Below are 25411 nucleotides of genomic sequence, written 5' to 3' on the forward strand. Positions count from 1 at the left end.
CATGCTAAGACTTCAACGGTGCTCTTATTTCAGCAACCTACCATTGCATAAAAAAACGCATGATTTTCTAATACTGAAGAAAACTCAGCCTAGCACAAAAACAGTTACATGAGAAGCAACAACTATGATTATAAGAGGGCTTTAAAGGTCAAATTTACTGCATAAAGAACTGGGCGAGAGTAACTATAGCTGGATGCAAGGTGACAACCATGGCCAAACCTAACTGGAACAACTCATGTAATAAGACACATGAATGAAGATGGGTATTTTTACAGAATGAAGGTAAAAGAACAGCAGGATGCAGATGTTAATACTGAGGTAAATCCACCAGTAACTGTATCTGTTAATATTCCATACACACAGCCTCCTTAAAGCTGTTGCAGGATGGCAAGATTTGTTTACAGTATTTATCTGCAGAGAAATTCTTCAATAGCATTCACAATCACTAATGAAGATTCCAGCACTGTTGATTATCGAAGTCAAGACAGAGCCTTACCTAAGGACTAAAACTCCAGAATTATGTCCAGCAGTAGATATAAAATGACAACCCCCCAGAAGCTAAAAATCCCAGAATGAACAGCAAATTCTGGAGGCTAGTCTGCTCTATCAAGGGAAGTAGCATACAGTGTTTCAAAGCAGACTCTTCAGATCAAGAGCAAAAAGGCAAGATATGAATATTTAAAAGTCTGAATTCTTATCATAAACAATGCATTTATTATAAGACAAATGATAACTGGCTCACAGTATGCCTAGGAAATAAATTGGTGGTATCTGTCAAGTGTTGTTAGATTAACAGATTGTATGATTACATTAGCAAGTAACACACCATCAATTATGGTGTGGCCATATCCCCACTGTAACACCACCTGTGATGCATAAAATAAACCCAAACATGGTAAAAGTTTATACAGACAGATGGGGCTGAGGATTTGAACCTAGCCTTGTCCTCTCCCTGTAGCTATAAAGCTAGTAGTTTTCCCCTGGTACAGAGGAATCACTGCTGAAATTCATCTTCCTCACAGAGTATGTAAAGTGAGAAACAATGACAGCCTCGCAAGTAATTTTCAGCAGTATGTATAGTCCTTTGGAAAACAGCTAACTGTAAATCTACACAAAAAGACAGGAATGAGGGTAGATCAAGCAACTGGAAATCATAACTAGCTTCACAGCCTTGCCTTCTCTGATCTATGAAATTCTGTGCACAGCCTTAGCCAGGAATATCAGATAAGCAAACCCTGAAGTTTACACTCCTCTACATTCAGAAAAACAAAGAGTGGCTTTTATATGACAGAGAACCTCTGAAAGACAAGATATCAGAGAAAGAGACTTTCTGGAACCAAGAGGAAATAGCATGCTGGTGGACAGACACATCGGCAGGAACTTAGTTGAGCAAATGCAGCTCTTTTGGTATGTAGATTTTCTGATGGGTGGCAAGAGAGAAGATATAATTCTATTTAACCAAACTGCCTGAAAACCCAGAAGCACGCCAAACTCTACTCCAACATGCCAAGTGAATGATACTACCAATGACAGTAATTGGTCATGATCACTAGATTATACTGGCTCTGCTCCTGCAGAAATTGGAGAGACCACAACAGCAAGGAGCTTAACAACAGAGTAAAAGCTTTTGCTGTACAGTTTTAAGTGCTTTTTTCAAAACAATAGCAAGACTCTTATTTTTGTTGTGACTAGCATTCCTCATGGCAAAGAAGGGAAAGAGAATGTTCTCTCAACAAAATGTTGGGGAATTCGGTGGCATATGTGGCTAATGAAATGGTCACAACAATTTGACAACCAGGCTCAAAGTTTCAGTGCATTGGCCCCTTACTAATCTGCAAAACAGAGCAAGTAATATAAATGTCAGCCTCTTTTGTAAGTTATACCAGCTTTAGAAACAGATATCACTCTGAAGGACTTAAAACAGAGACTCATTTTTTCTTTTCAGAAGACTGTTGCCTTGAGACATGATTGCAGTTGCACATCTAACATCTGAGGTCAGTTATCTCTGCTTCCTGAGCCCCCCAGGCCTTCCCTCATGGCTGACCTCACTCACTTCCACAATCTGGTCCAAGGTCCTTTCCACAGCTTCAGGGAACATCTGGAAGCAAAGCCCTGTGTGGTTCTGGCTCCCATACTCACAGGAGATGATGCCTCCAGAAGTGAGATTAACAGCTTTGCCGTCATGAAGTAACCATATTTTCAAAAGTATTCACAGAGGGGAAACAGGCAGTAAGGATGACTATAGCTGAGAAGGATGAAGAAAGCTACCAGCAAGGGATAGAGAGCAGAAGCAAAGACTAAACAGCTGTCCAACATTAACAAGGCTCCCAAGCCCTCAGTTCAGTAAAGGTGGACCAAATCCTTCTCCAAGATTACAACTCAGTTTAAGACAATCATGAGCCATGTCTTCTTTGCAGAAGGTAAACAGAACATGGAAGATCATCTTTTTGCTTTTCTCATTGGTACACGTCAAGGAAACATTTACAAACTTCTGTCAGTCTCTACATAAAGGTGTGTTTAAAGAAACTCATTATAAAGAAATACATCTCCAATTTATGTAGTCAGGACCTGTTTTCAGGACCAACATTTCCAAATACAGATGCATGACACTAGCACCCTGTTACCATAGGTGAGACTCTGGGCTAGCAAATGTCAATTTTCAGGCAACGCCATTGCTCAAACAAGTGATCTTATGACTTGGAAATCTGGAAATACAGGGGGGTTCTCTAATTTGGTGTTCCTAAGAAAAACATGCCTTTATACAAGACACAAAAATTCAGCAGACCTCATACCTCAAAAGATTTTACTTTGCTGAAAATGCTTGAGTGTATGAGACCTCAGCTAGCATTTTCCTCTTAAATTCTGTCACAGAATTGCATTAATATGATGCTGAGACAAGAAGGAGACATTTCAACCGAGGGGAGGGAGGAAGAAGTAAAGTAATTTCAGTATTCTGAAAGATTTAAAACAAATAACATTCTAAGAAACTACCAGGGAGTATTCTGCCAGGCTCCTTCCCAGTGAGGTGCTACATGTTAAGCTAACATCCTCCTTACACACTCTCGATGTTGGCAGTTTGAGACATTTTGTATTCAGACTTCACAACATAAATTGTGCTAATGTTGTATAAGCAAGTTATCAAAAGGTCACCCAAAAAAAGAAACATTCAGGTGATGAAGGACTCTGGCCAGCATGCATGACATTCAATATTACACAGCAGAGCATCTGTTACATCTAATGACAGCAATTGTTTTAGCCATGCTGGGCCCTGTTTCTGTTTGCGTATATTGAGTGAGGAAAAAAGGTCTCATAAGGATCTGGTCTGCAAGATTAAAAAACACATAATACACATTAACATCTACGAGTCAAGCTCCTTGACTGAGCAAACAGCAACACTCACCTTTTGATCTTCTGTGAATTCCGAGTTGTTGTGCTGAGACTGCGCCTCTTTTTGTAGATGCCTTGCTAATCTGGATGAGGGAAAGAAAATTGTAGAGTGGGAACGCAACACAAACACACATATCAGTCTCCAGAAAACATGTCAGCCAAAAAGTCCACAGACTGCTGCTCCAAGCAGATTTTGGTTTTTTGTAACAAAGATTTCTATAGCCATGGTAGGCCATATTTAAAAAAAAAAAAAACACAAAAAAAACCCCAGAAGATGGACAAAGTATGCAATTACATCAGGCAGGAAAGACTACATATATAATGTATCATGATGGGAGGACAGGTAAGAAGGTCCTTCTAGCCAACAGCCCCTTTTATAAGCACTGACTTTTTTTCTCACCCCATCCCCTTATTTTATTACAACAAACCATACCCCTGTGAAGGCCCACTGTGGCATAAGCCCGTACGCATTTCACAGGGAGAGTCTGAAACAAGTCGGCCTGCCAGGAGGTGTGGGCACGGGCACCCGAGGCGATGGCCCCACACTCTCCCGGTGCCGGGAGCCAGGCACAAGGGCGGCTTGGCCCAGGCTGCCGGGTGTATCAGCTCACATTTGGCCTGTTAGCATCACATGAGGAGCAGAGACCCCACCCCTTGTCACCACGGCGACAGGAGTACCAAGGGGTTTGGAAAGTAACAGTAAGCAAACAGCTCGAGAAAGCGAAAGGAAGCTAGAGAGGGAAGCTATGGGAAGAGTTACAGTTTCCGTTCAGGGAGGAAGGAGAACATTAAACAAGCAAAACCTCTGGGCAATTGTTGCCATTCCCTGTAAATAATTTGACTTTAAAAAGCAGAGGGGGAGGAGGGGACAGCAGCAGCACTCAGGGCATCACAATACTCTTCCGTCTGGAACCTCACAAGTTTGCATTGTTAAAGGAATTCAGCGTTTCACCACCCCTGCAGTGGGGATTAGCCTGGTTTTCGGGTGGGGGTGTGTGTGTGCGTGTGTTAAAATACATACACCAAGATGCATACACCAGAACAGATTACTGTCAATGCCTGTGTCAGAAACAAAAATCAGAACTCAATTCTTGATTTGCTTTTCCTAAAAATAAGCTTTCTTAAAAGACACAAGGACTGAGGCCACTGTAGTTTTCAACTACCACCAGCCAAAACACAACCAAACAGGAAAAGGGAACTGCCCAACTCAGTGGTGTTGTCCCCTCTCATAAAGGGGCAAAGATGGTGGCAGAGAAAAGACAAAAAGCACAAACACACTTGAAACCAAATGTACACTCCTTCCCTACCACCCTGCTGATATACAGAAAGGGCATTTAAAAGTAACAATTAAAGAAAACACATCACCATAGCAGCGGTATGCCACCCACAACAGGCAGCATGACAATGTAACATTTCTGCAAACATCACAACCCTCTTTCCATTTGTCACTAATATAAAAAAAAAAAACAAAAAACCCTAATCCAAATAAACGCATCTGGCATCCCACTTGCAGATTGCTCAAAGCTGTATCAGACCAAGTTCTGCAGAGAGGGACATCCAAGAGAGACGGCACTGCCAACAGCTCAGAGGACTCCTGCGCGAGTAAGCACCTGAATGAACAAGGGCCAATCTTTGCACCAACCTTCCCACACTTCCAGGAGTAACATAAAGACCTGAGCAGACATAGGTCCCTCCAGACACAGGAAGCAAATAATTGCGTTTTACATCAGTAGCCACTAAATCCACAGACTGAAGTAGCTTATATTTGTGAACATCTGTCTCAGTGTCGGCAAACTCACCATAACCAGCTTTTCCCCAGCCTCCCTGTGTTGGTCAGTACAGAGCTTGCCAACATCAGCAGCACCTGGCCAACTGCAGCAACACACTTGTTCATCCCATCTCAGGCTGCCATTTAAGAGGGCAAAAGCACAAAGCCATGCTGTATGTCTCTCCAGAGCTACAGGTGGGTATGTACTTCTTATTCACAACTTCTACTTTATAGATTGGAAGTGTTATTAATTTACCTGCTGTATCTAAAAGAAGCAGATACGCATACCAGAAACTTTCTCCTCCTCCCTAGGAAACACCTCCCTGTAATCCTTTGATCTTCTCTCCCCTTTCTTCTCCCTCCTGGAACCACAGAGTTCATCTACTGATGACTACTCACTGATAAGACTTGTAAGAGCAGCTTACAATACTACTACCCAAGAGGAGCTTTCTTACAAAGATATCACACTGCTCCAAAGTCAGATGAATGTAAGGGGCTGGAAGTCACCTCATTCTCATCAGACACAAGTGATGCTGGGAGGAAGGGAACAAAAGTTATACTTCAACTCTCAAACTGGACTGTCTGCAAAAGTTTAGTGACCTTACTTCTCAATGAAGCGAGCTCAGAATGAAAAGCCTGAAGACTTTACATTCTGAAGAAATATTGTTACATGAAACTGACTGCTGAGACTGCCAAGACAGTTTAAAGCATTAAGATTCTACTGGCCGCCTCGTAGATGTCCACATAAGGACAATTATTAAAAATATCTTCTTTTACTTTCCGATGATTTTTTTTTCTTCCAAGACACAGATCTGGAAGAAAACTTCTTTTCACACCTGTGCCAAGGTTTGTAGTAACAACTTACCCTGCTCTGAAGACCATCAGCAAACTGCAAATTACGAACCTTGCATCATCCTGTCTGGTGAGTGAATAAAATGATGAGATTATAGTATCTCATGACTATGCTGTATGTGGCCAGCAGTCAAGTTACTCCGAATGGCAACTGAACTGGTAGGTGATGCAGTTACAGCTCATGACTTGAATAGTCCCGAACAGTGTTACAAGACCTCTCGGAGAGCATCTCTTCATCCGAGTTTCTCTTGGGAAACAAGCGCAAACTCTCAGGACTTCTTCCAGAAAATTCATCATAAGAAACTTAGCCTGCAATACTCTGATCACAAGGAAGTAACTTTCATCTTCATGGTGACCACAGCAGCAGAGGAGAGCATTTGACTAAAGCTGCCAGGTGTGTTTCTAAGGCTACCACCAGCAGTGCCTACAGTGCCAACAGTCCTCAGATACCAAAGGATTCACGGGTGGTGCGGTCCCACCCAGCACGTCAGTCTTACTGGGGCTGCCAGGTTCCCCACTCTCCCACCCGGGTTTCATCAGGCGTGAAACACACAAGCACGCGACTGACCAGTTTTCACCCCGATGAGTTGTCTGGGGTTTTTGTTGAGGTAAATCTGACGCTTCGGCAGCCCCTTTGCCTCAGCCGGTCCCCCCTTTCCCACAAACATGGTGCCCAGGGGACAGAGCGATGGGATGGGGGTACCCCGGCCCACCGGTGCCTCGACGGCCCACGCCTGGGGGGCCCTGCGGCTCCACGCCAGCCGGCTGCCACCCTCGCCAGAGGACGGGCCGGCTCCCGCCTCGCACCCCGGCGCGGGGGACAGCGCCCGGCCGAGCACCCGCCACCGACGGGCGGTCTTGGCGGGGCGGCTCCCGGCGGCTTCGGGCGACCGCCTCGCCCCACCTCGACTCAGGGGACGCCCCGACCCACGGCCCCGCGCCTTATATAACGGCACGGGACCCGCCGGGGCGGCCTGAGGGGTGAGGGGGGCCGCGGCCTAGGCCCGGTGGGTGTCCAGTCCCCCCCGCGCTGCCCTGCCCTGCTCCACCCGGGGGCCGCTCCCTCCCTCCCTGCCCCCGGCCCCTCGCCCGGGGCTCTGCGGGGCCGAGCCGGGGACCGGCGGGGCAGCGGCGGGAGCCGCCCGCCCCCGCACTCACATCTGGTACTCGTCGATCGCCTCCACCAGCTGCCCCCAGGAGTCGAAGTCCGTGCCCTTCCTGAAGCTGGCGCCCCAGCGCTGCAGGAGGCTCCGGGCCGCCTCCGACATAGCCCCAGCACTAGGGCACCATGCTCACCCCGGGCCGGGGCACCGCGCCGGGCAGCCGCTCCCGCCGGGCAGCCGCTCCCGCCAGCCCCGCGCCCGCCGCCGGCCCGGCCCGGCCCAGCCCAGCCCAGCCCAGCCCAACCTCCGCGACAACCAAACGCGGCGAGCGCCTCCCGCCAGCGCCGCCCAGCGAGGTAGGCTGCGCCGGCCGCGCCCGCCCGCGCCATCGCTACCGAGGCGGTGGCGCCCGCCTGCGGCTGGCGGAGGGGAAACGCCGCTTCCGCCTCGGTGTGTGCCATGGCGGCCGTCACGTGGCGCCCGGGGGAGCCCGCCCTCCCAGCTGGGTCTCGGCGGCGGCGCCCGGGTGGGGACCGCTCCGCTCCTCCCTTCCCCTCCGCTCTGCTCCCGGCCGTGCTGCCGCGGGAGGCTCCCCCCGGTAAGCAGCGCCGCCGCTGTGCAGTGCCGCAGGCGGGCCACCCGTCCGGGAGGGCTGGCGCTGCCGCTGGGCCGCGGTTCTCTCGCCCCCGCCTCTGTTTGCGGCGTTGAGAGGTTCCTACCGGGGGGTGGGCTGCGGGGCCTGGCTGTGTCTCCGGCGGCTGTGCCCGGGGGAGACCTCGGCGGCGGGGCCGGGGACTGGGGGCACGGGGGAGGGGGGGGTAACGGCGGGGTCGATGCCGTCTGCTCGCCGTACCGCGAGGTACGATGCCGTCGGCGCTCCGCTGGCGCTGCCTGCGGCGGCGGGTGTGTGACGCACCGCCGGGAACCGGGGCAGGGCCGGGCGGAAGTGGCGGCGGGCGGCGGGCTCTTACCGGCAGGGCCCTGGCGCCTGTGAGGGCTGCCTGTGCCCGCCTCGGTGGTGCCAGCGGGGCTCGAGGAGCCGGGCGGCGCCGCAGTGAAAAGGGCCGAACGCCAGGGCGGGCGGCGGGCGGTGTGGGCCGCTGGACCCGCGGCGGGCTTCGGTGAGGCGGCGGCGCGGGCCGGAGGCGGTCGGCACCGGGCAGGCCCCCGCCGGGCAAACTGCCCAGCGCTCTGCCGGGCGCGGGGAGTAAAGGGGGTTCGGATAGGGAAGATCCCTTTGTGAAGCGCCTGTCGAACTGTGCCCTGCCTTGGGTGCGGCTGAGCCGTGTGACAGCACGTCTCCGCTGAGCAGACCGCGGCGCAGGTGGGTGAAGATGTCAAGGTAGGTGCTGAGAGGATAAACAAGTCACCTGCTCGCTCAGGAAGGCCTGGAGGGTGGCAGGGGGGCGCTGCCTGGCAGATCTGCTTTTTTTCAGCAAAGCTGCGAAGTGTTTTATAACGATGAACTTGGAGATTCAAAATGGATCTTAAAGTGATGGAGGTCTTGTGGCATCTGTAGGCCAACGGCCTGCTCAGAGCAAGCTCTGAGGTCAGACCGGGTGCCTCAGGGCTTTGTCCGGTGAGGTCTTGAAAGCCCTTGAGCATGGAGAGCACACAAGCTCTTTGGACAACTTGTTCCACTGTCCTCACGGTGAGGAAGTTTCTCCTTTTATCCAGTACAGACCCCCCTTGTTTCAGCGTGTGCCCATTATGGTGCACCGCTGCTGACAGCTCATCGGAATGCTTGTATTATGTACGTTTGCTGAAATTGAGGTAAAAGAAGCAAGATGGTCTATTTTAGCCATTCTCTCCCAAACTTCCAGGCCTGTTACGTGTATGTAAATATATCATGTTTTCTGCAGGCGTTGCTATGTAGTTGCAGTTTCATCTATATCAATGGTGCCACAATAAAAGCCCCTCATAGACTGACCAGACACAATATAATGACCTCAGTGAATTGAGATATACCTGTAAATTGCATGGGGAATATTCAGCCTTATGCTGGAGTTAACAAATGTGGGGTTTTTTGAATAAAAAAAAGTATGCAGTAATATAGAGCAAAGTACGTTATACCTTTTCTGCCCAACTTAAAGTAGTTGCCTCAGAAAGCACTGGTATTTCAAGAGAATGAAATTCTCAAACTAAGCATGCGGATGATGGTGTGTGGAAGCTTAGTGTTTTCAAATGGAAAAAAATTTCCTCTGTGTAATTGCATACAACTTTGGAAATTAATTTCTTTCCTGATTGTTTACATTTGGAATATATTTTTGTGAGCTGAGGAGCACAACGTATATAGCATCTCAGTTGTACCTGTTCCTGCAGATATTAATTTCTTTCCACACTTTAGATTTGGCGTAAACACCACAACAGAAAGAAAATGACCCACTGGTTTCATCGCAACCCTTTGAAGGCTACAGCTCCCGTTTCATTTAATTTTTATGGGGTAGCTACCACTCCAGCTGCTGCAAAGGTTTGCAAGTAAGTGTACTTGTGACTAGCTTCTCTCTGTCTCTCACAGTTTGGAGCACATCCTTAAAAGTAATGGTTACTTGTCAATTTTTGTTCTGAAGATGACTAGAAATGTGTAGGCTGGGGGACAATAAGACACTGATAACACTGAAAACACTGAACATTTAGTTACAAAGAATGAATTATCCAGTTTTCAAGCCTCTGAGTGTATAGCAAGGCCTATTATAATAATGCAGAGGCAAAAGACTAAACATTTCATTGTCTTTCTGATGACTGTGCATTCTTCTGCAAAAGATTACTGAAAGTAATTTCCATAAGTGAATAAGGCATGAATGTTCTACTGTACATAGGAATATAATGAAAAGAGATCTCAGCTTAATTTGCAGATCTATTCTTATCTCTTCATATGCTCATCCCATTCAAATGCTGAAGGATGTTCCTGCTTGTTACTTCCCTACCCTCCCCCTGTACCCAAACTCTTGGTAGATAAAGGCACAGTTATTTTAGTCTCTGTTAGAACAATAGATTGCTAATGAGTACTGATTATCCATTGCTGTCTGTCCAGAATTGATTGTACGTTAAACTAAAGAGTCAATTGTATGTATCCAGAGAAGGGAAGGTTTTTCTGTATTTATTGGCATCTTCCTCATAAAATGCCTTTCCGTGCCTTTGGAGATGGAATGGAATGCTTAGCTTCACTTAGCCAAAAGGGTATGTGTGGGTGGGTACTTTATTAATAGCACATTTTTGGGTAGAATTTCTTAGTTGTTTGTTTTTTGGGTTGTTTTTTGTTTTTTTTTTTTTTTTCCCCTCCATACAGTGATATGAGGTTATCTCGAACACGACTCTTGGAGCTGTTTACAGACTCAAGTTGTAATCCAGAAATGATGAAGAACGCAACTGACTTGTACTTCTCACTCTTGCAAGGTAGGAATATTCATTGGCAATACTGCTAATGCATCAAGAGGTATATAATTTGAATTTTAATGACACTTCTCAGAATATATGTTGTGCTAATCTTCTTTAAAGAAGCTTTGAATGTACTTCTTAGGAAGGAGAGTATCTCCAGGAGTTCTGTGCTTTATACCAGTCGTGGATACTCACCAGGTCCTTTCTACAAGTTCCAGTGTCCTTTGTGACCCTGTCAGTACTGAGTGCTGGTAGTCTTGTCCTCTTGCTTTTTAACCTCATTCTGCTTCCTGATGGAGGAGGAAATGTTTATTTGTCTCTTAGATTGTGGTGAATTGCTCCTTAAGTATGAATTAAGTCTGTTAGTTGATAGGAGTCACTCTTTGGTGTAAACTTCTGGTTTGTCTGATACTAGATAATAGACTTGTTGCAAGTTTGCACTTTTACTGCTGCTTGCCTTAGGTGCGTATCTAGGTGCTCATCAGCATAGTAGCTGCATTTTCAGTAGATGGTCAACTGTGATAACACATTTCCTAGAAACCTTCCTCCTGCCAGTATTTTGATAATATTTTGATAACTCTCTCTTAGCAGTCAGGTGCTCAGAAAATTTCTTAGGACTGAGTTTTCAGGAATCAGCTGATTCATGGAAACTGTGATCTTTCGGTCTGTGGGAAGCGAAGCAGCTCAAGTTGGTTTAGTTCCCTCATTCCCTGGGAGGGTGTAAGCTAATGTGACATTCTAGATAAAGGTAAGATAACGGTCCATGTTGCTGCAGACAAGATTTGGAGAATCTTCAGGAAGGTATTATGATTGGTCACTAAAATCTTCTTCATATAAAAGGAACAAGTATTTTCTGTCTTTATAAACGTGATAGCATCTAGAGCTATAGCTCCAATAGCTGCTGTTGCAAGTCTTGGGTTCTTGAAGTCTGTAAGTTTTGGTCAGACAAAGGCCAGTCTTAGTCCTTCCTGGAAAGTTCCTTGGGTGAGCATATGCTAGGATTTGGACATCCCATAGCATGAGCTTCATCCCACTGACCACTGCTCTATGGGCTGCTGGACATAAAAAAGCAATTTCCTGTAGCCCTGGGCACTTAAGAGATGATAACTAGGTGAGTACATGCTTACAAGCCCTTTTCCCTGTCCCTGTTGACCAGACAGCTTTTCCTGGAATTTCTTGAGTGACTGGCAGGGACAACAAGCCTTCTAAAGCCTGACTCACCTCGAGCAGCCTCAGCCATCCTGTACCTGGGTCAGTTCAACTACCAACTTGTCACTGTATAGGACATGCAGACATCTGCAACGTTTTCCTTGAGCAATCAAGACTCACAAGGTTGAGTTGGTAACCTGCTGAGCAAGGAGTTTCTTGTAGTAGCCAGTTCGGGTTTTTGTACATCCTGTTCTCAAGATATTGAGGAATAAAAGCCTCAGGAATTAACACAGTTTTTTGAGTGGTACTTCAAGAAACATTCCTTTATCTATATCTGTATTCTCATTGATCCTCATTCCTTCATTACTTGTTTCTCTTTCTTACTTTGAGATTGCCTGTATTTTTTTTTTTTTATTCTATAGGTTTTATCCTTTCCCTGGATGACTCTTCCCAAGAATGCAAATTGAGATATATTCAAAATTTCAAGTGGACAGACACATTACAAGGACAAGTTCCAAGGTACATATGCATTTATGATTACAGGGTAGGCTGCTGTTTTCTTCTGGTCTGTTACGTATATGCACATGTGCCAGCACGGGTCTGAAGGAAAATTTAGAAATGCAGCAAAATGTTGAACACAAAGTAGCTTCCAAAAACTTGTTGCTTTGTGGTTTTGATAATTACTGTACTTTATTAGGTGTTCTGAAGCATGTGTTGCCTTTATGTAAAGGCATGATAATGCATGATGATGGTAGAAAGATCCATTGTGTCTTAATTGATCTACAAACTATATCTGCAGTTGGCTAGAGCAATACAAAGAACTTCAAGAGTACTGGTAAATTGAATATGATAATGTAGATTACTACAGTTTACAATTTTTTTCATTTGGCGCTATTGCCTGACCAGTATCTTCTGAGTTTTTTGAAGTGCAAGTGTTGCTTGTGAGTTGCATCTGACTTTGTTCTTGTCCTCTGAAACTCCTAGGACATGTACTCCCAGTACAAACAAAGTTTCTGTTTTAAGTATGAGTATAGCTTTGTAACCTTCAGGATTATTCAGTTGTCTCTTGCTGCTACTGGTAATTGTGTTGTATACTTACAAATCTGTCAGGCTTTAGAAGAACTGCTTGATGTCCTCAAAGCTTTTATGCCCCTTGGAAGACAATCTGTTGATTAGGACTCTCTTCTAATTTTGTCATGGTCATACACACTTGTACTTGCGCTGACAATATTATTCCCACTCCCACACCTTTCTTTTTAAAGTTTAATAGTTCCTAAGCTTGTGATTGCAAGTTCATTATTTTCAAAGACCATGTTTTTAGTTTTTTAAATTTCCCGCTATTTGCATATGCCATTTAACTGCAGTTACATAAATACTTGCAATAACATTCATTTGAGGGAGATGTAATAGACTTTTACTTACTAACTTAGGAGCTACAACTTTAAAGTAGGCATTCCAGAGCAAGGATTTCCACAAAATGTGCAATTTAAAAACAAAACCAAATAAAGCCAGCCACACCCAAAGCTAAACAAATATCAAGTTACCGTTTTAAAATAAAAGTTCCCAAAAGGGAAGGATAGGCATCTGAATGTGGGAAATTATAATTTTGAGCTCTTAAAGGGAATAAATAAAAATTGAAGTGTCTTTTAAGCAGTTCAGCAAGTAGGAGGTTCTGAGTTGGAAATTGTTGACTTCTTAAATGAAAATTATTTTATGGAGAGAAATACTGATTTATGCTATGTGATCTGTCAGCAGAGAGAGTTTGTCAGAAAAAATGGAAAGCATTAAATTGTTTGGGGATTTGTTTGGGGGGTTTTGTCTGTCTTTAGTGCCCAGCAGGATGCAGTGTTTGAGCTGGTTTCCATGGGATTTAACGTAGCTCTGTGGTACACAAAATATGCATCGCGACTTGCTGGAAAAGAAGAGTAAGTGTTTTTCTTTTCATAGTGATTCCATTGCAGCAATATTCCCCCCCAAAATTTAGCAGGTTCTGAGTTTTGACTGCTGCAGTGCATGTTCAGCTGAGACAGTAGGAGTTCAAGGAGGCAGTTGACCTTCCTTCATGTGTTGTAATTTCCAAGTGCACTTCAATCCCTTCTTGCATCTGTGAACAAAGTACTACCATGTGACTGCGGTTCAGAGGAAGTGTCATTATGAATAAACTCTTCACCTGCTCTAAATATCCAGGTACAGAATTGAGATTCTCAAAATCATAGCTCTACTGACTTTTACCTCTAAGTATTTCTAAAGCTTTGGCTTTTAAGACTGAGGTTACCTTTTACTTGAAAGTCACTACAAGGCTGGCCTTTTTTTTTTTTTTTTCAAGTGAGTTCTATTTGATTATTTCATGATTGGACACTGTAAGAGACTTCTTTACCATAAGGGTAGCACAGCAGTGGGACAGGTTACCTTAGAGAGTTAGTGGACTCCATTCTTGAAGGATTAAAGATACATCTAGTCTAAGCCATAACTGATCCGATCAGTTGTAGATAGTCCTGCTCTAAAGCAGGAGGTGGGGCTAAATGACACCTAGAGGTCCTTTCTAACTAACATTTCACTGATTTGTTCTATATTCTTAGTATAACAGAAGATGAAGCAAAAGATGTTCACAGAAGCCTAAAGATAGCAGCTGGGATATTTAAACACTTGAAGGTAGAAAAACTGTCATTGCTGTCTGTTCTTTAAGTTGTCTCCAAGTACTTGACTTTTTGTCTTAGAAAAACCTTTGCTTTTCTGACAAGGTTACAGAATAAACAAGTTCCTCAGACTATCTGAGTGATACAGGAAAAAGAAGGGTATTAATATGTTGTGCTGCCATTCAATCCCTGCTACTGTTTGCCTGTGGCAGTGGAAGGGTAGTCTGTCTGTCTGTCTGCCCAGCAGCACATGTAACAGTGCAGCCAGCTGCAGCCAGCCATCCTGGGACCTTCACTTGGCATCTCATCCATTTAGGAATGAGGGACGTGCTTTGTGTTGGTAGCAGTGGTATTAAACCTAAAATAACTTTGAGACTTGCTTTGTACTTAGGAAAGTCACATTCCAAAACTGATTACACCTGTAGAAAAAGGAAGAGATTTAGAAGCTCGACTTATAGACTCTTACATCATACAGTGCCAAGCTGAAGCTCAAGAAGGTATCTTCAAATATACATTTGTTGGGGATGGGAAATGACAGTCTTTGTGGGTTACTTGGATGTCTTGTGAAGTCTGTTTGGCAGCAATGCCTTTTATTTTTTTCTCTAGAAGTACTGTGGCTTAGTGGGGTGGGTTGCTTTTAAAGAAACTTCAGTTACCATTAGAGGAAGAAAATGCCAAAAATCAGTCTGATACTACAAACGTAACCACTTTGGAAGAACGGTGTGTGACATTCCTCCCTCTTTTTTCCTTTCATGCAGTCTCTTCACCACCATGGTTGTTTAGCATAAATTCCCAGTTTCTTTACTTTAAAATATTTGCAACTTCTGTTTACTAGCTAGTCTTCAGACTAACCCACCCCTTCAACTTTTCTATTAATTTGGAATCATTCTATCTAAGAAACAATCTGTCTTTATTCTGCAGTTTACTTGACTGCAGAATACTTGTTTTCTGTTCATGCAGGGATTTTAAATTGCTAAATGCCTCTACTGATTTGATGTGACATTTTCAATTAAACTTTAATATTGTGGTGTGAAATTTTTTTTTCAGTGACAATTGCTCGGGCTATTGAGCTGAAACACAATCCAGGACTAATAGCTGCTCTTGCTTACGAAACAGCTAACTTCTACCAAAAAGCTGGTAAGTGTCCTCTTTTGTATCCTTAGTGACCTGGTTTATGCATTCTTGCCAGCAGACATATTTCACCCGCCTGCCAACTGTGATATTAACACTGTTTCTTAGTAGATATGCTTTGTATATTTAGCTTCTATTTAGCACGTTTAAGGCTTCAGTTATCAGCGTAACGTATATTTTGATAAGGCCTTTTGTTTTCCTGGGAATCTTTTCTGTAGCTAATGGTAGGAAATGTTAAGGGGAGACAGAAGACAGAGTAGTGTCTTGAGAATATGTAATAGCAACCAACAAATGGCTTGACGTAAGTGGTGTGTGTTTCATCTGCCTTTGGGCAGCGGATTATGATGCAGACCATAAAGTGTGTAGCTGGGTTAATTATGTACATCCTTCCAGATGAGTAAGCTGATCTGTGGGCTTACTGAGGCAAGTGGGAAAAGTGTAAAAATATGGGAGTCAGTATAAGAGATGGAATATTGTAACATATGTAAGCTTTTATAGGTCACTACTTGAAATTAAACTCAGAGAAAGCTTTGAAATCCTGCCTAAAAATACTTAGGAGAATTAGCCTTCCAAACTTAGTGGACAGCAGTTTCGGGGATTCTAGGGACAACTGCATGATAGCTCAATAAACTGCATATTTTTGGTTTGTCTCCAATTACTCTTGCAAAGGCACAGAGAAACTATATGTCCCTTGTTGCTTGCTACTTTATAGTTAAGATCTATTGCTAAGTTTTAAGCATTCTGGTCTTCATGTGCGTGATTTTTTATTTTGGAAACATCTTGAAGAATAACTTTACACATGTGTTCATAGATCAAACATTATCCAGTTTGGATCCAACCTATGCAGGTAAATGGAGGAAGTATTTAAACTTGAAGACCTGTTTCTATATGGCCTATGTAAGTATCTCAGCTGACTGCAGTCACAGTTTTTAATGTTGTCTAAGGGCTGGATAGGGAGTGGGGGAAGTGAACCAATTCAGGTTGAGCATAATACTTGTCTTCCATTACCTGCATCACAGTCTGATTCTAGGCATAATTCAGAGCTGATCAGCTTTTTGAAGGCCCTGAATGAAACTGCAGCAAGTAATGTTACGTACCATTCCCAGTACTGCCCCTTTTTGTGTGACTGATCTCTTAGCAAGTACAGTGGCACTCATCAGCTGCTCAGTTTGCTGTTTTATTTCTTGTAGCCTGCCACAGCCTGTAACCCAGCTCTTTCATACTGTAAAAAAGGCCCAAACTAAGCAGTTAACACAATTGTCTCTCTTATATCAAACCTGTAGCTAAAAGCTGCTTACCTTATCAGCAAGTTTGAGAGGTGAGGGAGGGTCAGAGCTGTGGTACTTTTTATCTTTTTTAATTTGTGTAATATGGGCAATGGTACATGTAGGTAACACTTGCTATACTGTGGAGAACAAACATTAAAGGAAGGTGTGCAAGGTCAGCATTAGTATATGCAATCATTCCTTTACCTATGGTATTTAGTATGTAAACTCAACAACTGATAATAGAAAAGAAGCAATTCAGTACTCACTGGAATACAGTACTATCTTCAATCATAAGTGTGAAGGAATGAGACTTTTTGGGGTGGAAAAGTTATTTGGGCTATGACAAAATATCTCAAGCAGCAGAAGACCTCATCTCTTCTGGATTCAGTGATGTTTGTTCCAGATTCGGTTTTTGAGTGTTCAGGTAGTTTTAGTTTTTAGTCTTTGCTTTGTAAACTTCACTGGGGTTCCTCCTTTTTCTGTAATGTGCCTTAATGCTGCACATTGGTAGAGTGAGAGAGAAAGCTTTGAACTAGACTATATACTAGTGCTTTTGGTAAAACATCCTTCCTGAAGTTCAAAGTTACTCTTGGCTAGACTTGACAGCTTGCTTCATACCTATCTCACGGTGTTTACGTTGAACTGCGTTGTTCACCAAATGCTGCTTTGATTTGCATTCCCAAATGGTCAGCTCTCTGCAGGGAATGGCACCTTCATGGAGATGCAACTCTGACATAAGGAGGAGCTGAAGTGAATTGGTACAGGAAGTGCCCAGTGATGTTGGTAATGATTTTGTCCTCTCCCATTAGGCATACTGTTACCATGGTCAAACTTTACTGGCGAGTGATAAATGTGGGGAAGCAATCAGATCTCTGCAGGAATCAGAAAAATGTAAGCGTGACTGAGACTGGATTACAATGTCTGATGATGACATGCCTGGTTTATTTTGCTGTATCATGTTTATTTGGTCTCCCATAAATTTAAGATTTTATCTGTCAGCTGATGAAAATCCAGCATACTTTTGAATAGAGACAGTATATTCCTTTTTTGTCTTACCAAAGACTCTTTCATAAGTGTTGCAGAAAATTTCATCTTCTCACCCCGTTAAAGACTGACTTTGAACTGCCTGCAATACAGTGTAAAAATCAATTGTCTGGTCATCACTTTTTCTGGTCTGTATGTTAAGTTCCGGTAGCCTTTTCTGCTTTGGAAGTTGCATTAAATAGTAAATCTAGACCATATTTGTTTGTTTGTCTTTAGATAGCTTTTAGTAACTTATTTCCTTTCTCTTCATTTGAAAGGCAGGTTAAGGGAAGTTTGCAGTAGTTCAGGGACTTCTGGCCATCCTTCTCTCTTCAAAGCTATTGCTACCCCAATGGCCTGCAATGCATAACTTTACTAAAATGTATAAAAAATGCTCAAATCATCAAATTGGAAACTTTTAATATTAATTTTTAAAATAAATAAAAAGAATTCATTAAGAATAAACTAAGTTGGATTACTTGCAGTAAAACAAATACTGTTGTGTTTTACTGTGCCTGCTCTTCAGAGAAGAGTTCTTCTTTTCCCTCTCTATTAAATGCTGTTTATTTTTGGGCATCAAATATGTATTTACACCTTCATACCCTCTCTTTTTTCCTATCATGTGGCACAGTTCTTGGGCTTATTGTTGCATTTTGACCCACATGTAAGAATGCTTTCCTGCATCTTCCTACCCGAAGAGTTATCTCTTTTTTTTTTTTTTTTTTTTTTCTTTGGGTGTTTCTCATCACTTTTTGGATGCAGTAAATCTTGGCTGGAAGTGCTGCCTTTGAGCTAGTTTATTTTTGTTTCTAAGAAGCAAGAAGCCTGAATGGATTCTGCTATCTCCTAAAACTGAAGCACTGTAGATCTGAACCATGATTTAAGTCATGTAAATTACTTTTATCACATTTCTTTCTTGGAAAGTTTTTGCCAAGGCTGAAGCATTGTGCAAAGAATATGGAGAAACCAAAGGGCCTGGGACTACTGCCAAACCTTCTGGACATCTCTTCTTTAGGAAATTAGGAAGTTTGATTAAGAACACATTAGAAAAATGCCAGAGAGAGAACGGATTCATGTGAGTAATTCGTGGTTGGTACAGTAATGTATATGAACTGTTATTACCTCATTTGCCTTTATTTCAAGATGGGATGGTAATTTTTACTGTCCAGTTCTTATATTCCTTTAGGGCATGGCACATAACTTTAAGATTTGCAATTCTGTAATTTTCTCGTAGCAGATTTGCTCTGGGTCTCTGCTGTCACCCTCTCTGTGTTCTGTGCCAGTTCAGCAGGGTAGGTTGGACTGACATGCTGTACAGGTTAAGCAGTTTTCTTCCTTCATTCCTCAGCTACTTTGTTTCCTTCTGCACAAGAGAAAGTTCTGCAGAGATTGCTGTGTTGCTCTAATGCCTTCTTCCCAGCTGCTGGGGTCTAGTAAGCAACAGAGGACAGAAGGGAAATAAAGAATACTGGTAGCTGATTCTGCTTTGCTAGCTGCAAAGTCAAAACACAGTCATGCCTTCAGTGAAGAATATGCTTAGGGTGCTAGGAGCTTTACCAGGCTAAGTATAATTAATATTGTGAACGGGGCTTTCTGTTAGTTGATGCCCATTCCAAAAAGAGTTTGAAAGCCCTTTAAAATAACAAGATTAGTTTGGCTTTGGAATTCTTTCACTCATTTCTTTCTCCCCTCCCTTCCTCTTATGATGTAGTATTCTGCAATAGGTTTGCTATTTCCCTTTTTATGATATTTAAAGACCTGTGTAATAGGGGAATTGACAAAACAAAAACGATTGTCAAGTACATCAAGCTGAACTGCAAACAGGAAAAAAAATTCTCTACTCTGCTTTGGTTCCAATAACTCTTGTCATAGCTTCCAACAGCAGCATACAGGAGATACCAAGAAATCCATGTCCCTCTAGAAACAAACTTAGAAAGAGAAACCTGATAACCAGTCACTGTTTAGGGTGATGTGTCTGCCACAGAGCTCGGCCACAGCACAGGAAGTAAGATAGCATGTGTCAGTATTTGTCAGTTTTTAGCTCTTGTTGGTTTGCTGAGGGTAGATTTACAACCCTATTCAGGCTTTGTGTCATAGCGAGTCTTTGTGGGTGTTGCAGTGTCATTGCTATTATGTGCTGTGGCACATTAAGACTGCTTTAGGAAAAGAACTGTCCCTTCATATTTCTTGGGAAGTATTTTAAATCCTCCTTTGAATTTTGAAGGCCTTTTTGGAAAAAAAGGTGCTCTTCGCATTGAAGCTGGGAATAATGGTTATCAAGTAGGAAGAAAACCCACCTAGCTATTAGGAGATGAACCAAGAAGAAATTTCTTTTGTTCTTGTGAATCTTGCTAGCAGAATGCAGGTTGGACAGAAGAGAGCAGCAGTGACTGCCACTGTAAAAACCTAGATTATTTTTCTTTAGAATTGCAAATGAGACTTGCAGAGATAGTGCATTGTGTTTTAAATACATTGCTGTATTCTTTTACAGCTATTTTCAGAAGGTGCCAGCAGAGGCTCCCCAGCTGGAACTGAAAGCAAACTATGGCTTAGTAGAGCCTGTTCCTTTTGAATTTCCTGCCTTGAACGCACACTGGACTCCTGAAACACTTGCTGCATTTGATCTCACCAAGAGGCCAAAGGATGACACTGTAAGATAATCTTATGTACTGTTCTTTCACATTAGCTTTACTCTGTGTATAGCACAGAGTTACTATTTTGCTCTTCTGTAATGTTCCCTAGCTCAGTGCAGGGTATAGGCACAAGGCTACCGCCTGAGCTCACATTTCCACTGTGTCAGGAGGCAAGTCAGTTAACCTCTCTGCCACACTGTCTGCCTCTGGAAATTAGGAGTCCTTTTTTTCCAAAGTCCTGAATAGGAGGAAATTAATTCTTTGATTCAGCATCTATAAGATGCTGAAATGTCACAGGAGTGAATGCTATAGAAAGTTTCTTTTTTAGAAAAGGATTCATTTAAGGATGCTGAAATAGAGAATATTTGGCTTTTCCCCCTTGCTTGAGGCTTGTACAAAGCCTTCAGCCTTGAAAAGAGAGGGGACTATTAGATTAGAATATGTAAAGATAGCCATACTGTACAGACACAGTGGTTTGTATTTGTGGTATTTAGATTTTTTTCTGCTTGTTTGCAGGCTAAACCAAAACCAGATGAAGAAGTAAAACCTCTGAAGGAACCAGATATAAAGCCTCAAAAAGACAGTGGATGCCAGATTTCTTAAGAGCCATAAGTGCTTTGAATTCACTTTGAAACTCTATTCATTGGACTCTGGGGCTTTAGTTCTGATCTCCGTCTTTCTGATTTCTCTTTTTTAATTTAGAAGACTAATTTAATTTACTTTTGTTAGTATGCATCTATCTCACTTGAGAATGTGGTGGATTTCTAAGAGTTTATTTATATCTGACTTATTTTTGGTTTTAGTGCGATATCATAGAATGACTGGGTTTAAATGTTCCTATTGTGCCTCTAGAGAGCCACTTTTTGTGGGTTTAGTTTCTATCCACAAATAGCAAAGGAAGTATCATGATTGTAACATTTAAGGATTTTTCCATTAAATTATCTGCTACATAATGTCAAATTCTGCAAACAAAAGTTTGCATGAAAAGTTATATTTATTCAGGTTTTGTCATTCAGACTTAACACCCTGTTGTGTTCCAATTCACTTAATTGTAGTGAGCGAAGAAAATCTGAGTTTGGTTTGTAACACCCCGATAGTATTTCATGGGACTTTCACAGAACTTGGAAAACCTTAAGTTCTGCATAACTGGAGCACAATTTATATTCTTCTGAAACGATTAGCCTCTGTTCTTTCCTCTATAGGGTTCTTGTATCAGAATTTGTAGTAGGGTACTTTAGCTTGTCTGTCCTTAAATTAAAATCCTTTAATATCAAAGGTGTATGTGAAAGTGATGCAGCAAGTAATATGAAAGTGCTTAAAAGTAATGCATCACGGTGTCATTCATTCAAGGTTTTTGAATCTTGAAAGATTTGATAAGCTTGAAAACTGCAGACAATTAAAATCTCCTGGCACTAGAATTTTATGAAGTTGTCATGCATAAGGTAATGGAATTGTAACTAAGATCCTGTCTTTCCATCTGGATAGTGTCTGTAAGAAGCTGTTAAGACAACAGGGAGGAAAAGTGAGCTGAAGAGCTGATGGGAAACCAAGCTCTAGATTTCCTTTATGCTGTATGTAGGCAGTGCCGTTTCTCAGCTTCTGCAGTATTGCACTGAAATCAGCTCCTTAGGAAGAGACTTTCCAAAACCCAAGCCCAGTCAAAACTGAGAAAGTATTTTGTAGAACTTGCTTCTTCCATTTCTGCCTACTGTGGAAAGCATGATAATGTTCTTCAGTGCTGAGCACTTCAAAACACCCATGTCAACAACAACATAGCTTTACGATTTGCTGCAAATGCAAAAGAATATAATGGATGTGTTGAAGTGAGGGCCTTGCAATCTCTGGGTATAAGTTGCTGCACTTCCCTTTACCTGAGAAAGAAACTGAAGAGCCTGAAATGTTCCCATTTCAAAAAAACATGATAGCATAGGCACTTACCATGATGTATATTGTAAACACATTCTTCACTTTGTACTGTTTGGATCAGTTCATCTTCCATGTAATTCAGTGCTTCTGTTTGAAATCTTTCATGGGACTTTGAGTAACTTAGCTAAAAGGACAGGTGTCTAGCTCCTTAAAGACCTGTGGAACAAAAGCTGTTGAGGAGATTAATAGGAAACTCCAGACTTTTCCTGAGGTACTGGCCAAACTACAGAATTCATTGCTGCAAGAGGCAAAGAGGGCCTTAATGCTGGCTGTCATGGGTGAATCAAATGCAGAACTCATTGCTTCCAGTGATAGATTTTTCTTTCAGCCAGTTCTGCACACAAAACTAAGTGTGAAATCAGCTGAATTGCTTTGGAAGAAGTTAATTGTTCTGCAAGGGCTTAGGTGGGTAGAGGATAATGAATATCAAGAAGAATTTATATCTACATTTGGTCCATTTCTTCTGATGCTGCACAAGAGCCTTCGGTGTGTTTTTTGAAGAGTTACTCAGATCTGTTCGTAACTTGATCAGCTGACTTTTTAGACTTCTTGCATTGTTAAAAGACCAACTTAGATTCTGCCAGAATGGAGCATGAAGCTACTTTACTTATATGGGTTTTAATTGTAAAAACTTACTACAGCTGTAGTCATCTCTTTGCCCCCTTTAAGGATCAAGATGCAGTTAACTCAGTTTCATAATCATGAATTTTTAGTTACTCATTGTTTTTCAGATGCCTGTGTGTTAATATGTGCACATCTCAACCTAATTAATTTTCTTTCTATGCAGACTACATTCCATTTTCCCTCGTCCCCTCATTTTCTCTTTTGTCTGCTGCACACTGTGGCACAGACTTGCCCTTGTTTGATAATGCATGTGTGGGTCCTGGGACTCATTTCCAATGAGGCTTTTGCCCATGGATGTATTTCAATATATGAATATCTTAAAATCAGATGAACAGATCGTGACTAAATCATTCCCAAAAAACTTTTTAGGAAAGATTATTTTATGGACTTGCAATTCTTTGGACGCTTTCTTGAACCAAGTGGTTTGTTTGAATCAAGTTCACTGTAAATAGTTTGGGGCATAACCAAGTGGATTGTGTCAGATTATGGCATTACTTAAACCTAGCTGTGTAACCTCTTATGCCATAGCTGTTTCAGTAAATATTATGTAGTAGTTTAAAAATAGACTAATGGAACAAACTAATTCACTTAACACGTGTTGCTTTTCAAGACAAACTTTGTTTACTTGTAGTTTAAATCCTGTGGCAAACATTGCATAGTTCTGCCCAAAAATAAGAAAATAGAGACTGTTTAGTTTGCAAAGTATACAGAGCTGTGAGTCAATGAGCGGTTTTCTCTTTTGATTTTGTTGGGTAGTTTGTAAATAGTAAGTTGATTAACTGTCCAGTATGCTTAAGAATATGGGTGAATTGACTGGGAGTTTCAGTTAATCTGGAAACCTAGCAGCCATGTTCCTTCTATTACAATCTCCATTAGTAATTTTTAAGAATGAGGTATTTTGAATGGTGACTTTTTAATACTCTAATGCTGCAAGAGCCTGGTTTTGTGGTGTCTCTCTGGTTTTAGAGGCTCTCATGGCTAAACCTGCAAATCTTGTTGGTGTAAATAGTCTTCAAAAATTTGTGCCCAGTCTGAACCAGGACAAAACTGCAGCTAAATAAAATATGGAGTGCTGGGCCCTCTATTTTATGTTTTTAAAATGCAGTGATTGTCTTTAATCTACTATAAAACAAACCATTAAGCTCTCTGTAAGATTTCTATTTAAATACCTTCCTCCATGTTTCATGTTCCTGGGTTTACAGTAGTTAATCTCCATCCAGCATGTGACACTCCTACAACCAAGGGACTAAATTTGGCCCTTGGATGCTGATGTCTGCCTCCGACTGGATTTGGTAGAGGAGTTTTTCCTGTTAGCCTAAGGATAACGCTTGGTCAATTAAATGTTCAGCATGGATATGTGGTGTGTCTGTAACGATGGTAGTGGTTTATACTGTAAGCAAGAAAACAGATCCCTGTATCTCTGTAGAGTATAGCCACCTTTGCACTTTAGAAATTTCTGATCTTGCAATTTCGGTACAATACAATATGGTTGTAAATATTCCTTCCTGCCATTTTAATTTTGTTGCACTGATTTCAGTACTGTGCTATTGGTGAGGAGACTACTAAGATGTATTTTTAATTGTCTGTGTGTAAAACAAACTCATGAAGCATATCTCTACCTTTAGCATTGGGGAACATGAGAGAAGGCAGTAGTTCATCTGCCTTCCATGTCAGTTCAGAGAAATGAAAACTTTCTGCCTATTGGCTGAGGGTCAATAAGTTTCATCCCATCCTTGCATCTAGTATCTAAACTGAAGTTTCAGCATTAACATAAATCCTTTTCATGCCTATTAATTATCCCTAAAACAAAAAAATCTGTCTCTGAAGATCATTGCCAGTTTATCATAGCAGCATAAGCTGTTTTGGGTTGGTTTTGTTTTTTTTTTCCTTTTTCCCGAACTGGCCCAGTTGAGTGAGAAATAAAGCACAGTGAGTATGACTGGCATGGAAAAGCCCCTGCAGTGGGTAACTGTCTCCAGATTTTGAGTGCAGTGTAAAGGTTTTTCCACAGTGACCGTTGGTTTCACTCAGATCTTTCCCCGCTGGTGATGCTCCCAAATTCAACAAATGTCACATGGTAACTGAGGGGGGGTCTTGATTAGCTTTTTATGTAGGAAGGCCTACCTCCTTCGGTGTTGGTGCCTTCATGGATTACAACCTTCTTGCAGCCATCTTGTACATGGAATAATCATACTGCAATGGAATCAGCTCTGATAAGATTGACCGACCAGCCTTACTTCATGAAGACAGTCACCATGCAATCTTAAGCTTCATAGTTTGAAAATTTGTATATAACCACGAGTTTCAGAATACCATTTAAAATAAATAATCTTAATGTATTGGTTTTTGTTTCATCTTTTAAGAAAAAGGGTCTATCTTGAATATTACTTTCTCCAATTTAATGCAAAGGTAATACTTATAGAGAATACTTTATCCTTGCAGTATGCCCAGAGGAAGACTTAAATGAGCAAGATAGGTGAATTGAGTGCATGTGGAAGTAGTAGTTATAATGAAGCATTTCAAGTCATGATGC

General features: G+C 42.3%; 2 protein-coding genes across 5 annotated transcripts in view; one reads left to right on the top strand and one right to left on the bottom strand.

The window, feature by feature from the left end:
* Window positions 1-7392, bottom strand: part of AIDA (axin interactor, dorsalization associated) — a 30892-nt gene extending 23500 nt beyond the window's left edge. For both annotated transcript variants that reach the window (XM_074897271.1, XM_074897270.1), the window contains exons 1-2: window positions 7166-7392; window positions 3401-3470 (exon numbers count right to left, since the gene is read on the bottom strand). In XM_074897271.1, coding sequence (XP_074753372.1) covers window positions 3401-3470; window positions 7166-7275 — 180 coding nt within the window. In that variant the 5' untranslated portion in view covers window positions 7276-7392. The remainder of the gene's footprint in view (window positions 1-3400; window positions 3471-7165) is intronic.
* Window positions 7393-7597: 205 nt separating this feature from the next.
* On the top strand, window positions 7598-25199 carry BROX (BRO1 domain and CAAX motif containing). Of its 3 annotated transcripts, none has more exons than XM_074897273.1 (13): window positions 7598-7708; window positions 9458-9588; window positions 10400-10506; window positions 12060-12156; window positions 13467-13562; window positions 14217-14289; window positions 14665-14770; window positions 15321-15410; window positions 16216-16301; window positions 17482-17563; window positions 18620-18770; window positions 20187-20346; window positions 20845-25199. In XM_074897273.1, the coding sequence occupies exons 2-13, from the start codon at window positions 9488-9490 to the stop codon at window positions 20929-20931; spliced, it is 1236 nt and encodes a 411-aa protein (XP_074753374.1). In that variant the 5' UTR covers window positions 7598-7708; window positions 9458-9487; the 3' UTR covers window positions 20932-25199. The 3 variants fall into 3 exon arrangements, with proteins under 3 accessions (XP_074753374.1, XP_074753375.1, XP_074753373.1); XM_074897274.1 differs by lacking the exon at window positions 7598-7708 and adding an exon at window positions 8053-8452; XM_074897272.1 differs by lacking the exon at window positions 7598-7708 and adding an exon at window positions 8053-8434.
* The last annotated feature ends 212 nt before the right edge of the window (window positions 25200-25411 follow it).

This window comes from Athene noctua, chromosome 1 (assembly GCF_965140245.1).
Source record: "Athene noctua chromosome 1, bAthNoc1.hap1.1, whole genome shotgun sequence".
Classification (NCBI taxonomy): domain Eukaryota; kingdom Metazoa; phylum Chordata; class Aves; order Strigiformes; family Strigidae; genus Athene; species Athene noctua.

What these genes read in the sequence shown, in the direction of transcription:
- BROX (XM_074897273.1), top strand. Translation starts at nt 9,488, where the DNA reads ATGACCCACTGGTTTCATCGCAACCCTTTGAAGGCTACAGCTCCCGTT. An exon ending in CGACTTGCTGGAAAAGAAGA is followed by an intron (nt 13,563 to 14,216) that starts GTAAGTGTTTTT and finishes CTATATTCTTAG; the next exon opens with TATAACAGAAGATGAAGCAA. An exon ending in GGATATTTAAACACTTGAAG is followed by an intron (nt 14,290 to 14,664) that starts GTAGAAAAACTG and finishes CTTTGTACTTAG; the next exon opens with GAAAGTCACATTCCAAAACT.